Source organism: Podarcis liolepis, assembly GCF_965112155.1.
Source record: "Podarcis liolepis genome assembly, chromosome: 6".
Lineage (NCBI taxonomy): Eukaryota > Metazoa > Chordata > Lepidosauria > Squamata > Lacertidae > Podarcis > Podarcis liolepis.
The window spans coordinates 397,775-412,219 of record NC_139559.1 but is presented as its reverse complement, the minus strand read 5'-3'; the positions used below and the strand labels follow the sequence as shown (position 1 = coordinate 412,219).

General features: G+C 56.6%; 2 protein-coding genes across 8 annotated transcripts in view; both read right to left on the bottom strand.

Moving 5' to 3' along the window:
* ELMO2 (engulfment and cell motility 2) overlaps positions 1 to 14,445 on the bottom strand; it is a 195,566-nt gene that overhangs the window by 40,115 nt on the left and 141,006 nt on the right. The gene's annotated exons all lie outside the window — the stretch shown is intronic.
* CDH22 (cadherin 22) overlaps positions 1,893 to 14,445 on the bottom strand; it is an 89,489-nt gene continuing 76,936 nt past the window's right edge. For all 7 annotated transcript variants that reach the window (XM_083507383.1, XM_083507380.1, XM_083507382.1 and 4 more), the window contains 4 exons: positions 10,058 to 10,179; positions 8,468 to 8,585; positions 5,455 to 5,706; positions 1,893 to 4,245 (listed from right to left, as the gene is read on the bottom strand). In XM_083507383.1, the coding sequence (XP_083363509.1) occupies positions 3,713 to 4,245; positions 5,455 to 5,706; positions 8,468 to 8,585; positions 10,058 to 10,179 (1,025 nt within the window). In that variant the 3' untranslated portion in view covers positions 1,893 to 3,712. The remainder of the gene's footprint in view (positions 4,246 to 5,454; positions 5,707 to 8,467; positions 8,586 to 10,057; positions 10,180 to 14,445) is intronic.

The window sequence follows — 14,445 nt, the reverse complement described above, 5'->3', positions numbered from 1 at the left end:
CCCGACCAGTGCCTTGGCTCCTAAGCTCTTGGTGGCCCCCAGGAGCTCTGTTCTGTCTCTCAGGATGTTTAGTATCTGCAGGAAGCCGCTGGGAAAAGGTTGTATGGAGATTTGGAGCCATCAATATGGAGATGACAAGCGAGAGAGCCTCTCTCTTCCATCACAGTCAGGGCAGCGGCTGGACCGATGCCTTGAGGTGGAAACAGACTGAATGTGGCCAAACACAATGAAGCTCAATCCCCACCAGGCGGGGGGTTGAGGGGGAGGGAGGGAGCAGCACCCCCATTTGAAAGGCAGGCTTGTCACTTGGAGTCTGGCTTGTCCTTAGCGCGCTGACGGCTACAGTCAGATGTGCTTTTGCTCAGCCCAGGCTGGTGCGCCAGCTCTCTCTGTTCCTGGAGAAGGCAGATCTGCCCATCGTGACAGAGGCCTCGGATGCATCGCATGTGGGCTCCCGCCTTTGGGAAATGACCAGAAACTTCCGTGGCTGCCATATTGCTCAGCTGGACCTGCCTCTCCAGAAGATGCTCTTGCCCCAGTTCCCAGCTTGCCCTCTCCCAGTTCAAAGCACTGGTGAAAGAAACCTTCAAAGGTCCGTTCAGTTTGGGACCAGGATATCAGAATGACCCCCTCCCCTGATCTCCTACCCGAGCTAAAGGGACCCCATGCCCCCCATGAGCAACCCTGTTTTTTGGGGGGGCTTTTCCTTGACCGCAAGAGGCTCTGCCCCTCCCTCCCAAGGGAGGCAGCCCAGTGCTTCCATCGCTCCAAACACTGCATTGGCAAAACCTCCCTTTTGGGGAAAGCCGCTTGGCGGAGTGTATTAAATGTGTTGGAAGCTGCTCTAAGTGTCCAACTGGGTGTTTTTAATTATTGTTTTAATCTCTGCCGTTTTCAAGTTTGTGTCGTTTTAATGCGACTGCATTGTTTTAATTGACTGTCAGCAGTCACCTGGAAGTCTTCTGGTGAAAGGCAGGATTAACGTGTGGCCAAGCCATTTATCTATGCTGCTTAATTACCCGCACCCATGGGTGCTCCCCACCCGCACCCATGGGGACGTGGGTGGTGCTGTGGGCTAAACCACAGAGCCTAGGACTTGCTGATCAGAAGGTTGGAGGTTCGAATCCCCACAATGGGGTGAGCTCCCGTTGCTTGGTCCCTGCTCCTGCCAACCAAGCAGTTCGAAAGCAAAGTGCAAGTTCGAAATTGCAAAGTACAGTGTCATGAATTACAAATTACGAATTGTGAATTATAAATTAAACACATTACAAAAATATGTGGGTCGTGAAGAATTCAACACCTCCGAGGGCGACGTGACAATTCAAAGCGGCAGGAAGGGCTGCAAGAAGATCTGATCCGGACCCCTTTTAGGATAGGGAGAGCCATTTCTCTTTTGCGGGAAGGGGATTCTGAACGCCTGCCTGGAGCCAGCGGCCCAGACCCACTTCTGTGGGGTCACCCCTGTGCAGCACCGGAAAGGGGCTCCGGTCCCTGCCAGGCTCCTGGCTGAGCTGCAAAGGCTTTCCTAAAATCCTAAAATTGTAGAGATGGAGGGAGTCCCCGGGGTCATCCAGTCCAACCCCCTGCAATGCAGGGATCTCAGCTCAAGAATCCCTGGCAGGCGGCCATCCGACTTCTGTCTGAAAACCTCCAATGAACCAAAATCCCCGCAGGACGGACACACAGGCCAGGCCCCTTCTGGGGAGCTCGCTGCCCACCAGCCGCAAGCCCAGCAGCTGCAAAGGGCAGCAGGAGGTTTTCCACCCCACCTCACCCCCACGGAGCAAGGCAGGCACTGGGGGCTCCTCTCCTTGTCTGTCTGTCACACATACAGGGTGGGTGCCTGCCCCCCCCCCCTTACTAAAGGAAAGCAGCACAAAGGACTCCAGGAAGACGACAAGGAGATCATTTATTTCCGGGTCCCAGAAAGACCAAAGTGTGAAAATACCAAAGGTGAGCAACTTGGCTGGCTCAGAACTCAAAGCACAGCTGCCCCCCCCCCCCCGTGCTCCATGGGCCTGCCAGCTCCTCCTGCGGGGGCATCTTTTGGGGGGCAGGGGAGACGCACCCCTATTTACAGGTGGGAAGAGGCAGGAGTGGAGGGGTGTCACCAGGACAGCAGCTCTGGGCAGGTGGGTGGGAGGGCAGGCAGGGGGGGGGAGCGCCAGATACATACCCTGTTTGGCCCGTGGCCTGAGAGGCCGGCTGCCCCCAGGGAACAGGGAGGGGAGGCGTTCCTGAGGAGGAGAGGGAGGGGAGCAAAGAGCCGCTGTCCCTGCATCCGGCCCCCACCCTTTGGACAAGGACCACGGGGGGGACGGACGACTGCCATCTGCCCAGTTGCCTCTCTAGAACCAGAGGGGAAGTCACAGTGAAGGCCAGGCTGGCTTGGGGAGGCCCATCCCACCCCCCCTCCCACTACCGGAACAGCCCAGGGAGACTGGGGAAAATCCTGAGAACCAGCGACTCGGCTTGGTCCGAGCCGTAAAGTCAGGCAGGCCTGCAAAGGGGGGCAGGAGGGGGGGGGACTGGCCAGGAACAGGGAGCTTGGGGGTCACAGCAGGTGCCAGGGGAAAGGGGAGTCATGAAGGCTGCCCCACTCCCGGCCCCCCAACACACCCTTCAGGCCTGCATCTTGGCCCCAGTCCCAATGGGCCCTTGCTGGTCTCTCACCCCAAAAGCCAGGCATTTTGTAGGGAGAAGTGAGACTGGCAATGAGGCTGTGGGGCAACCATTTGCCCCAAGAGAGCTGCCTCCCTCATACCCATGGCAGGGAGAGGTGGGGGGGGGAGTCTCAGGCAACCAGCTTCTGCCAATGGGGCATAACTTTTGCAAGAGGGAAACGGGCAGGTGGAGCCAGAAGGGGGCGGTTGGTGGGGGAGACCCTGCGGAGCAGGGATGCACCTGCTGGAGGGGAGGGGTGTCACACTGCAAGCACCTGGGGAGGACAAGGTGGGGGTGTCTTTGCCGGGGGGGGGCGGTGTCTGGGGCTGCGTGTGGGAGAGGAGCGCTCTGCTGTGGAGAATTAGAAGACCCTGAGGATTGGTCCCCAAGAGGGGTGGAAGGTTCAAATCCAAAATGCAATATGGAACGCTGCCAAAGGAGGGAATCAAAATGGTCCCCCCCCCACTGGAAAAGCGCTGTGCCCCCTCCCCTCCCTGGAACCCACAACCAAAGGCCTCCCCTTCCCCGAGGATGAGGCCAGAGAGGAAGGTCCCGGGGGAAAGTCCTGGAGAGGGAGACCCGGGAAGGAGAGCCAGCCAGCGGGAGAAGGAACAGAAGCTCCTCTTGGCAGAGACTCCGCTTAGCAAATCAAAGCTTGTCAAACGTTGGAATCAAGTGACAAAATCAATTTCGACAACAAAAGGCTCCCCTCCCTCCCAGGCAGGCCGCCCCCTCCCCTGTGCAGATCCATTTAAATGATAATTTGCCAGGGGAGAAGTCCTGGCTGGCAGAGATGCAGTCTTCAAGGGGCGTGGAGAGTTTCACTGGAAGAGGCGGCGAGGGGGCAAGCAGTGGGGCGTCCCTGGCCCCCTGCCCTGGCCCTCCCTCACCCCAAGGCCCTCCCCTCACAGGCAGGCCAGGGCACTTGGGGGGTTCTGCTGTGTGGCTGGACCTGGCTGCGCCCGCACGGTGCCCCCCCCCGGAAGCCACTGCCAGCCTGGCTCTCTCTCCTCCGCTGTGGGTGGGGTGTCTTTTTGGTTTGGTGGGCCTAGGACTCTGCGCCGCCGCCACTGCCGTCCTCCTCCCCTCCCCGGCGCCCGGCATAGAGGGCCGCCAGCTGCCGGAAGCGTGGCCCCCAGCTGCCCAGGTAGGAGAAGTCCTGCTCGGAGCCCGTGGAGCGGGAGGCGATGGAGCTGAGGGAGGCGGGAGGGGAGTCGGCCCCCTCAAAGGCGTAGGTCTGGAAGGAGTCGTAGGGGGGCACAGAAGGGTCCTCGTCCGCCTGCCCCACCTTCCTGCTGATGTAGTCCCTGAAGACGGAGAAGTCCAAGTCGGGCGCCGGGCGCCACTGCGGCAGCGAGTGCAGCTCCGAGGGCAGGACGGGGGGGCCCTCGCCCCCGCCCCCCTTGGTCTCCGCAAAGTCGTAGAGGCTGCGCAGGGCAGACATGTCGTAGGCCTCCGTGTCCTGCTCCCCGCCCCCCTCGTCGTTGTACTTGATGACGTTGTCGCGCATGTCCTCGTCCTCCTCGGAAGAGAGGTGGCCCTTCTGGTGCCGCTTCAGAGTCAGGATCAGGAGGACCAGCACTGGGGGGGGGAGAGGGGTGGTCAAGGCGGGAAGAGGGAGAGAGCAGGGGACCCCCCAGGACAAGAGCCAAGGGCTCCTTCCAAGTACCTCCTACCCAAAGGGGTCTCCCTTTCCTTACAAAGGAAAACCCACCTCCCAAAGAGGGAGGCTTGAGAAGGGCTCAGGCCCCATGGAGCCTTCAATGTGGGGTTCCTCAAAGTCTATATTATCCCTCCTGCTGTTTAACATCTACGTGAAACCTCTGAGTGGGGTTATCTGGAGGTTTGGAGTATGTTGCCAGCTGATGACACTCAGCTCTCTTTCTCCCTGACCTCTGCAGGTGAGGCAGTGGGAGTTCTGGACCAGTGTCTTGCCTCAGTAATGGACTGGATGAGAGCCATCAAACTGAAGCTCAACCCAGATAAGACGGAGGCCCTGTTAGTGGGGGATTCCCAAGACCAGATGGGTGGGAGGTCACCTGCTCTTGATGGGGTTCCCCTTCCTCTGAAGGAGCAGGTCCTTCTGGATCCACTACTGTCGCTTGAGGCTCAGGGGGCCTCAGAGGACCGCCTGTCAGCTTCGCCTGGTGTCCCAGCTGAGCCCCTACAGGGGGAGCCTTAACTTCTGCTGCCTCTACTCTGGTGACCTCAAGGATGGATTACTGCAACTTGTTATACATAGAGCTGCCCCTGAAGACCCTGGTGCAGAATTCGGCGGCCAGGTTGCTCACCGGAGCAAGACGGTTTGAGCGTATGACACCGATCCTGATCCTACTGCACTGGCTACCAGTTAGTTCCCAGGCCCAATTCAAAGTGCTGATTTTAACAGCTCAGGGGCACAATACCCCAGGACAGCCGCTTTCCATATGATCCTACCCAGACGCTGAGATCCTCCTCTGAGGTCTGCCTTCGTGTGCCTCTTCCTCAAGCTGTGGAGGGTGGCAACACGAGAGCGGGACCTTTTCTGCAGTGGTTCCCTGCGTGTGGCACCTTCCTTCCATATCTTTAGGTGCCAGGAGAAAGGCTTCCCTTGCACCCGGCCTTTGGTTGACGAACAGCCTCTGCCCTTTCAAGTGTTGATGGGAGGGGCTTCCTTGGTTTCCTTTCCTTTCCTTATGTATTTGTGTCCTCATTTTATATTTCTATGTTGTGCGCCTAGGCCTGTTCTTGGAGGAGTGGCCCTCCCCCCCGAGGGGCAGGAAGGGGGCTCCGTGGGGCACAGAGACTCACCGATGAGGATGAGGACGCAGACCAGCAGGGCAATGAGGGCTCCGGGGCTGAGCGAGGCGGAGACCACGTAGGCGGTGGTGTTGCAGGACTGGATGGCGCCGGAGCTGTCGCAGCCGCAGATGCGGATGGTGAGGGTCCCGGTGCTGCTGAGGGTGGGGGGCCCGCTGTCCACCACCAGGATGGGCAGCAGGAAGAGGTCCTGCTCCTGCCGGTTGAAGCCCAGGCGCTGGGTGTGCACGGCGGCCGTGTTGTCTGTGGGGAGGCAGAAGGGGCATCGTGCATCGCAGGGGGTCAGACTGGATGGCCCTTGGGGGTCCCTCCCAACCCTACAGTTCCGCCATTCTAATCCGAGGAATGACACAAAACAAATGAAATACTGTGAAAATCCCTGAAACAAGAAGTAATCGACAAGAAAAATATTCTTATAGTAATAAACTAAATAATAAAAATCAAAAAGTTTAAGGAAAAAATTAGAAAAACCTAGAATTGTACAAAGCCTTAATCGGATGCCGGCTACAAAACTCATTTCACTGAACTATTCAGTTTCCTCAGAAGGAAATTGAAAAATCATAAACCTTAAATGACCAAAATTCAAATTTCTAGTCGATTACTTCTTGTTTCAGGGATTTTCACGGTATTTCATTTGTTTTGTGCAATTTCTCGGTTCTGTGACTGTCCTTTTTCTACTGATTCTAATCCAAGGAGGCAGAGGGTCATGGGATGGGCGGAGAGCGGCAGGCAGCCCCTTCCCCAGGCAGCCCCCCCCCACACACACCTGAGGGCCGTCAGGGGCTCTTTGCAGCTGGTGCAGCAGGATTCGTCCTCGGGGTCAGCCCAGCCAGAGTCAGTTCTCTCCCCCCCCCCGCCCTCCTTGCAGGCACAGACTCCTCAGATCCTCTCCCGCCTTCCTCTCTTCGCTGTCAGGGTCCCCAGGAAGCTGCCAGCTCCTCCTGCCCCCCCCAAAAAACCTTGCTTCTAACGAGATCTTTAGAGAGTTCCTGCATCTGCTCCTTTTGCCTGCAGTCAGGAGCCGTCCGGTGTCGCTCCCAATTAGCCACCAGCCAGCCAAGAAACACACACACACAGAGAGAGGATCTTCCAGAGCCAAAAGCAGCCCGGCAGGAGACAAACCTTCTTCTCCCATTGCAAAAGTGGGAGGGTGGGGGCTGCCCTTCTGGGATGTGCCCCCACCCCAATCTGTCCTGCCTCATCTCTGCCTTGTGTGTTTTGGGGAATGTCTAGAGAGGGACTTCTGGGGGGCCCCATCTCCCCTACCTGCACCCTGCGCTTGTTCCATGCAGCCCAGCAAAGCCTGCCTGCGTTGGGAGGGGGGGTCATAGAATGCTAGAGTTGGAAGGGACCCTTAAGAGTCATCTAGTCTAACCCCCTGAAACACAAGGATCTCAGCTCCAGCATCCAAGCCTCTTCTTAAAAACCTCCCAGGAAGGAGAGCCCATAGGCTTCCATCCCACAAACAGCTCTTACTGTCAGAAAGTTCTTCCTGATGTTGTGTCGGAATCCCCTTCCTTGTAACTTGCAGCCTTGGGTTCGAGTCCTGCAAGCTGGTGGGGTGTGTGTCCCCCACAGGACACCCCGTGGGATGTTAGCTGCCATTCAAACTCCCCAGGGAAAGGCCCAATGGCGTTGGCGGGGGAGAGATTGGAGGGTCAAAGCCCCAGACATGGGGGACCCAACGGACCCACAGTCTGCCCCTAAGGTGGGGCAGAGAGCGGCAGCTGGGCCACCCTTGCAGGCCAGCCCAGGACCAGGCAGCCGGTCAGCTGTGGGAGGGGGTCATGTGCAGGCCCTGCGAGCCACCTGCACAACAGGCAGAAATTCACCAGGGAGGGCAGGACTCGAAAAAGCTTCCTTGGTCGGATTTCTGCCTGCGCAGATCCCAGAAGCCCAGCTGGAAACATGAGGAACTCTTTGGATGCTGAGAAAGTGAATGCAAATTTTATATCGTTTCAGTATTTTTAACTTTTTGTATCTTTTAAACGATTGCTGTGCATTCTTTCTGGGTTTTATCATTTTCTAAACCGCCTTGGGGGTTTTTCCCCTCCACAATCGAGCGGCATATAAATCTTAAGAAATAAATAAATGAATATGAAAGAAATCCTCCTTGTCAGCGGCTGCTTCTTCTTCTTACAGTTGTGCTTGTTCCTGTTTTCTTGCTCTCTGTGGGGAGATTGTGCTGACGGGGCGCACAGAACTCTCTGGGCAAAAGAAGTGCAGCCCCTGCAGCCCCAGAGGGAGGCGGAGGCCCCTGGAAGCTCACAAGCCCAGAAGGAGAGCAGTTGTCCCCCCTGCCCCACTTTGGTGGGCATTTCAGTCCAAACCCAGATGCACCCCAGTGGAGCTTAGATGCACAGAATCGCAGAGCTGGCAGGGACCCCCAAAGGTCATCCAGCCCAACCCCATGCAAGGCAGGCATGCTTGCGGGCATGGCAGGAGAAGAGCAGCTTCCTTGCCCCTCTCAGGAACCAGGACGCCCTCCTTTTCCCCAGCCCCCCTTCTGCCAGCCTGACCCCAGGGAGCCCCCTCAAGCCAGGCAGGGAGGGCTGTGCGGAGCTTTGCGCCCGAGGTCTCTTCCTGCCGCCGCCGAGGATGTAAAAGGAGGAGATTTAAGTGAGTGCTTTGTGTCTCCATCTGGGCTGGCATCCATCAGTGTCTTGTCTTGGCTCCAGCAGCAATATTTATAAATCACATCTCAAAACTGGCTACAAATTTGTACAAAGAAACAGATGGGCTGTTGGCGGCCGTTTGTCACCGCCGATATTTATACCGTGCCCAGGAGAGAGCAGAGGGGAGGTGGGCAGGGCAGAGGGGGGCGCGGGGGGGCACTCGCCAAGGATGGGGCAGGAGCTGGCATGCGTGTATGAGTGGGGAGGGGCCGTGGGGCAGGGCTGCCAGCCTCGGGTGTGGGAGGGCAGGCGGAAGGGCTACCTGTGGGTGGGCAAGTGGGGGGCTGGACTAGATGACCTGGGGGGTCCCTCCCTGCTCCCTGGCTTACCCTCGATATCCAGCAGGGAGAAGTGGTGGCTGGAGGAGGCCTCGGGGGCCAGAGTGAAGTAGAAGCGGTGGCCGCTCTGGGGCTCATCCCGGTCCACCACGCTGATGGTCTGGATCAGCTGTAGGGAAGGAGGGCAGCGCTCAGAGGAGCAGCTCAAACAACATGCCCAACACGGGGGGGGGGGGCGCCAATGGATTCTCAGTGCCCCCCCCAAATAGATTGACCCTGATACGTTGGAAAGACACAGATATGCCCCCCTTTGATCAATGGATACGAAAACTCTTACAGCCCATTCTTCCAGATAACGACTATCCACGGACGTCTTTAAGGCTGTTTCAAATGTATTTGTCAAAACCACCGTGAATCAACCTATACTAAATTTATATTTCAGCTTTGCAACCTTAATTATATAAATTTGCAACCTTAATTATATAAATCTGACATCAAGAATCACAAAACAGAGAAACCAGTAGGAGAACACTTCAATCTCGCAGGACATTCTATACAAGATCTCAAAGTAGCTGTTTTACTACAAAGGAATTTCAGAAATAGACTGGAAAGAGAAGCTGCTGAATTGCAACTCATTACCAAACTTAAAACCATGGAGAGACCTGGTCTGAACAAAGACATTGGATGCTTATCTCATTATACATGACTAAGCCATTTTTCACCTTCTCACCCCTTGCCTTTTCCTGTAAGACCTATTGCAGTCGTTAAGAGTCGTCAACACGCTCATCTCAGCTATCTGCCAATCTCCCATTCCCACCACCCTTCTGAGTAATACCCCTCCCCACCTTCTCACTATATAGAAGGATCTGGCAACTTCTGTTTCAGTGTATCTGAAGAAGTGTGCATGCACACGAAAGCTCATACCAAGAACTAACTTAGTTGGTCTTTAAGGTGCTACTGGAAGGATTTTTTTTATTTTAATTATATTTATTGCTCTTATGTATTCTCTTTCTCCCTTTTCTTTTCTTTTAAAAACTTACTTTAATTTGTCGTAATAATCTCAGTAAAATATATGTATTCTAGAAGAGCCCCTCTTGGGGGCAGGTGGGGCCACAGGTGCCTCTCAGGGGCAGACAGAGACTGCATCTCCCAAAAGTGCCCCCCCCCAGCATGGCAGGACAGGAAGGGCGGCCTCCCCCCCCCCTCAGCGGAGGTGATGGCCTCACCCAGATTGACTTCCCTGATTGACAGCCGCTGAGCCACCCCAGCAGCTTGGGGAGCAGGGATCTGGGGGGGGGGGGGAGGAGAGAGAGAAAGGGGAGAGAAAAGCCCCCACCCCAAATGCTCCTGCTGGACCACAGCTCCCCACAAGGAGTGGTCAGGGCTGTTGTACGCCACATAAGACACCCCCCAGCCCCTCCCTAGGCAAAAGCAAGCAGGTGGGAGGGGAGTTTCCAGGGTTTGGGGGGACCTTTCTGCCCAGCAAGGCTGTCCCTGCCCCATATGGATCCCCCCCACCCCTGCCTGAAGTCTCCCTGCAGGAGACGTGGAGGTGAAGCTGCCAAGTCCAGGGCCTGCCTTGTGGGCTCAGGGCCCCTCACCTGGCTGCCCCCCGCGGCTGCCCTCCCTCCTGCTCCTCACCTGCCCAGGCTTGGCGTCCTCGCAGACGGCCGCCTCGTAAGGCGTGGCGAGTTCGGGAGGATTGTCGTTCACGTCCAGGATGCGGATGCGAAGGGTCTTCCTGGACACCTGAGCGTGATTGTCTGGAACACAGAGAAGGGCAGAGGGGACTGAGAGCCGCCTCCCAAGGTCCGGGGGGGGGGGCATCTCTCGGAAGAGGGACCAACTGGCTTTCTCCTGCTCCAGAACTACTGGAGGAGATTCCAGCTGCACCTCAGGAAGAACTTTCTGAGGCCAAGGGGAACAGTCTCCCTCGGAAGGTGGCAGACTCGCCTTCCCTGGAGGTTTAGAAGCAGAGGTTGGACGGCAATCTGTCAAGGATGCTTTAGCTGACATTCCTGCATTGCAGGGGGTTGGACTAGATGACCCTTGGGAGTCCCTTCCAACACCACCACCATCATCATTATATCTTTATTAATACTCTGCCTGATAGGACTCAAGGCAGCTTACAGGTTAAAAGAAGAATCACTAAAAACAAGAAAGAACCAATCATTAAGACTATATAAATCCCAGTGACACCCCCCAGGACAGTTTCCCACAGCCAAGCCTAAAATTGCAGGGTGAGTTTTAGGAGCCAAGTGGCTTCCAGACAGAAACTTCCTGGCTTTTCCTTCCTGATCTTCTCAACAGAGGCATGAAGAAACCTACACAGTGGTACCTCGGTTTTCGAATGCCTCCGTAGTCGAATGTTTCGGAACTCGAACGCCAAATACCCAGAAGTCAATGCCTCAGTTTTCAAACTTGCCTCAGAAATTGAACAGGAAATGTGGCTTCCGTTTTGAGGCTTCCGCTTTCAGTTTTGTGTTTTTGAATGTTTCGGAACTCGAATGAACTTCTGGAACGGATGACGTTAAAAAACCAAGGTACCACTGTGCCAGTTTGTGTCCTCTACAATTGAATCTGATGGACATCAAAGTGACCTCGGGTGGCTGCATCATTCCTGCCCACTGGAGGCAGAATCTAGACTGTACACTTTTCTGACAGGATAATACACTGGGTGGCCTCACTCGCCCACCCCCCAGGGCCACCCCCCATCACCTCTACAATTTCATGGTTTTACCACATGCCAGGGAGCTCGGGGGGGGGCCGTGTGGGCACCCCAAGAGCATCTCCCAGCCAAAGGTGGAACCAGGCCCCTCCAGCCCTAGAGAGAGCTCCCCTGACCCCCCTCCATAGCCAAAGTCTCTCTGATGCAGCCGCCTGGGAGGACGGAGGACTGAGGCCATGGGGAAGGAGCTGAGCCTGACCCACGGCAAATGGAGTGGGCCCGAACCACAGGAAGCCCTCTGGCAACAGCCCTGAAGAAATGCAGGCCAGCCCCAGCTCCTCGCCCACCTCCAGGTAAGTCCCTGCCAGCCCCACCTGGTGCAAAGACACCCCCTCTTCAGCCCACCCCACGGCTGCCTCTCCCCCTTGCCAGCCTGCTGTGAGCCTGGAGACGGTGTCCGACCCTGCTTGTAGGGTGGGAGCAATGCGGACGATGCCCCTGCCTCCAGGCACAGACACACACCCCACCTCTGACTCCCGGAGCTGGTGCCCTTTGCCAAGAAGCATCGCTCCAGCCAGGGCTGGCAGCAAGCCCAGCTGGCGGGCACCATGCCAGTCTCCCTCCTCCGTGGCAGAGAGCGTCTGCTGGAGAGAGGCGGGCAAGGAGGGGCATCTCTCCCTGCTCAGCTCTGCCAATGCCCAAGAGAGACCATCACCTCCACCTCAAGGCATCTTGCTGAGAGAGGGCATGCGGGCACCTCTGGGGTGAGGAAGCCTTGCCCATTGACTTCCCTGCCCCACTCTCATATCACCACAAATCCAGGAAATCGAGGCTAAAAGCAGCTTCAGTCAGCCTCTGAGCATGCCATGAAGGCCAGTCGCTGGGGAAGGGGCTGGCCTCGCACCCCATCCTGCCCACGGGGCACCCCGTTGGCTGCTGGGAGGGGCAGGATGTGCTGGGCCTGATCCACCAGCAGCCATTTCTGAGAGCCCTTTGCACCAGGAAGAGCGGCCGGCATTCTGGAATGCAGCCGTGAGCAGGAAGTGCAGCCCCAGCAGCAGCCTAGCCAGGGAGGGGCTCTGCCAATCCTGGACTCCTTGGCAATGCCACCCGCAGGCTGGCCAGCTAGCCTGGCTCTGCCTTCCTGGCCTCCAACATCTGCCTCTTTGCTGATAAGTTTGCAAGGAACCACCGTTGCCCAAAGGCCTGGGGGACGGGGGCAAAGGGGCATCACGCCAGCCAGAGCCGGCCTTCAAAGACCCCCCTCTTCCGGCTCGCTCTGCCGCGGCTGCCACTTTGCTGATTAGAGGGGAGGGTCCCGGCGGAGGGGCCAGCGCCATCCATCAAGCGCCTGGCACCTGCCCTGCTCCACTGAAAGGAGTGGGAGAGACGGAGCTGCAGGGATGGGCTGGGCAGGGGCTGGATCCGGGCCGAGGAAATGGGCAGGTTGGCACAGGAGGGGGGCTGCTGGATCTGGGAAGGAGGGGCAGGGGCTGCCCATTGCCCCCTCCCTCCCTCCCTCCCTCCCTCCTCTTGGCCACTGCTCAGATTTCTTGAAGAAGCCTTTTCTTACAAGGCAGCTCAGAAAAAACACGTATGAGGCAGCACAAATTTAAGCCAACAGAAGTAAGCGTAGCTCACAAGAAATCTCAGAAAATGATCCAAAAAGCAGGTGGCTTCTCCTGGGCTGGTGGCTCTGGGAGAGAGATTGCCTGGCCGCCCGCCAGGGACTCCTGAGCCGCCATCCCTGCCTGATGGGGAGCGTTAGGGAAGGAAAATAAAACTCCCCCCATCGCAATGCCCTTTTACCAATCTCTGAGGCGACCATGTTTGGAGGACTGCGCACAGTTCTGGCTGCCTGGCCTCAAAAAGGATATTGTATTTATTTATTTTGGTCAATAACCAGCTGATCAAGGATATCGTGTACCCAGAAAAGGGCCACCCAAATTATCACGGGGAGGAGCACATCCCTTGTGTGGAAACTCTGGTAGAAGATGGCAGAACCAGAGGTGTGTGAAATTATGCAAGGCTGGCAGGGGAAAGTTTGCCTCCGGCTCTCATCACGCCGGAAGTCCATGCGGCCGTCAGATGAAGCATCGGGATGGACAAGATATAGCACTTTGTCATACACTGCCATTAAACTCTGGAACTCCTTGCCACAAGACAGAGGGATGGTCACCAACTGGACCTTTTTAGAGAGGAAGACGGGACCCTGTTTCTGCTCTGCTCTCGTGCCTCTCAGGGCCAGACGACAAGCAGGGAGAGATGCGGCCACGGGCTCTGGTCCCTCCCACATTTGGACTTTGCTTTGGAGCATCCAGTGGGCAGCATGCAGGACTCCAGGAGCCCCGGGTCTGATCCTGCAAATGGGCCCTGCCTGGATTACACAGGCTGCTGGTTTATTAATGGCTGGAGGGAAGCAGAGACCCAAAGGGCAGCCCAGGACGGAGGCTCTGGCTTTTGGTGCCCTTAACATTTCCAAGCCTGGGTTGTGCCAGGGAATGGTCTGAAGAGGAGGACTGGGGGGGGGTGCATTCTGTGGCAGACCAGAGAGTCCCCCCCCCCTTGCCCACAGCATGTTCAGAAGCAGAAAGAGAAACAGAAGCTGAGGGAGGAGTTACCCAGTTAGGAGATAATGACAAGGCAGCTAGTTGAGACGTCTCTTGAGAGCGTGGGGACCCCCCCCCCCCCAGCATGGACTTGGAGGTCCAAACATATCAGAGAGCAAAGGAGGCAGAGGGAGGGAGGAACTTCTCATTGGAGCCTAAAATGCTGCTGAAATCAGAAGGAAGATTGGAGTGGCCAACCGCCCTCCGTGCGGAGAGCTGTGTATTTGTGCTTGCAACATGATGCCGTAATAAAAGGACTATAAATATATCAGCTGCTCGTTAATTCTTATCTGTGAAGTTACTAAAGGGAGGGGAGGACTCTCCATGTCTGACATGTTGGGACTGGGGGGTCCTGCTGGAAGTGGAACTAGATGGGGTTCAGAGTGGGGGGGGAGGCTCCAGAGATGCCGCCGAGAGCCTCTCCTCCTGCCCTGACTCGGATCTCCGCCATGTTCTGTTTCCACTCCAAGCTTCTGGGTCTCGGTCTTTCAACCCACCCACCCCCCCCACTTGCCTTGTAGCTCCAAGTCAGACCCAAGGAGAGCCTCTCCGTCACCTTCACCTTAACTGCGCATTACCTTTCCACCGTTAAAACCCTGCTCAAGGCGGCTCACAACATGAACACAGGTTCATAATTACAAATATAGCAAAAGTCGTCACAAACCATCAATAAAACGCGTCAAAAAGTCCACAACCAAATTGAACAATGGCCATAAGATCTAAAAATAAAGATGCAGTAAAATAACAAAAAA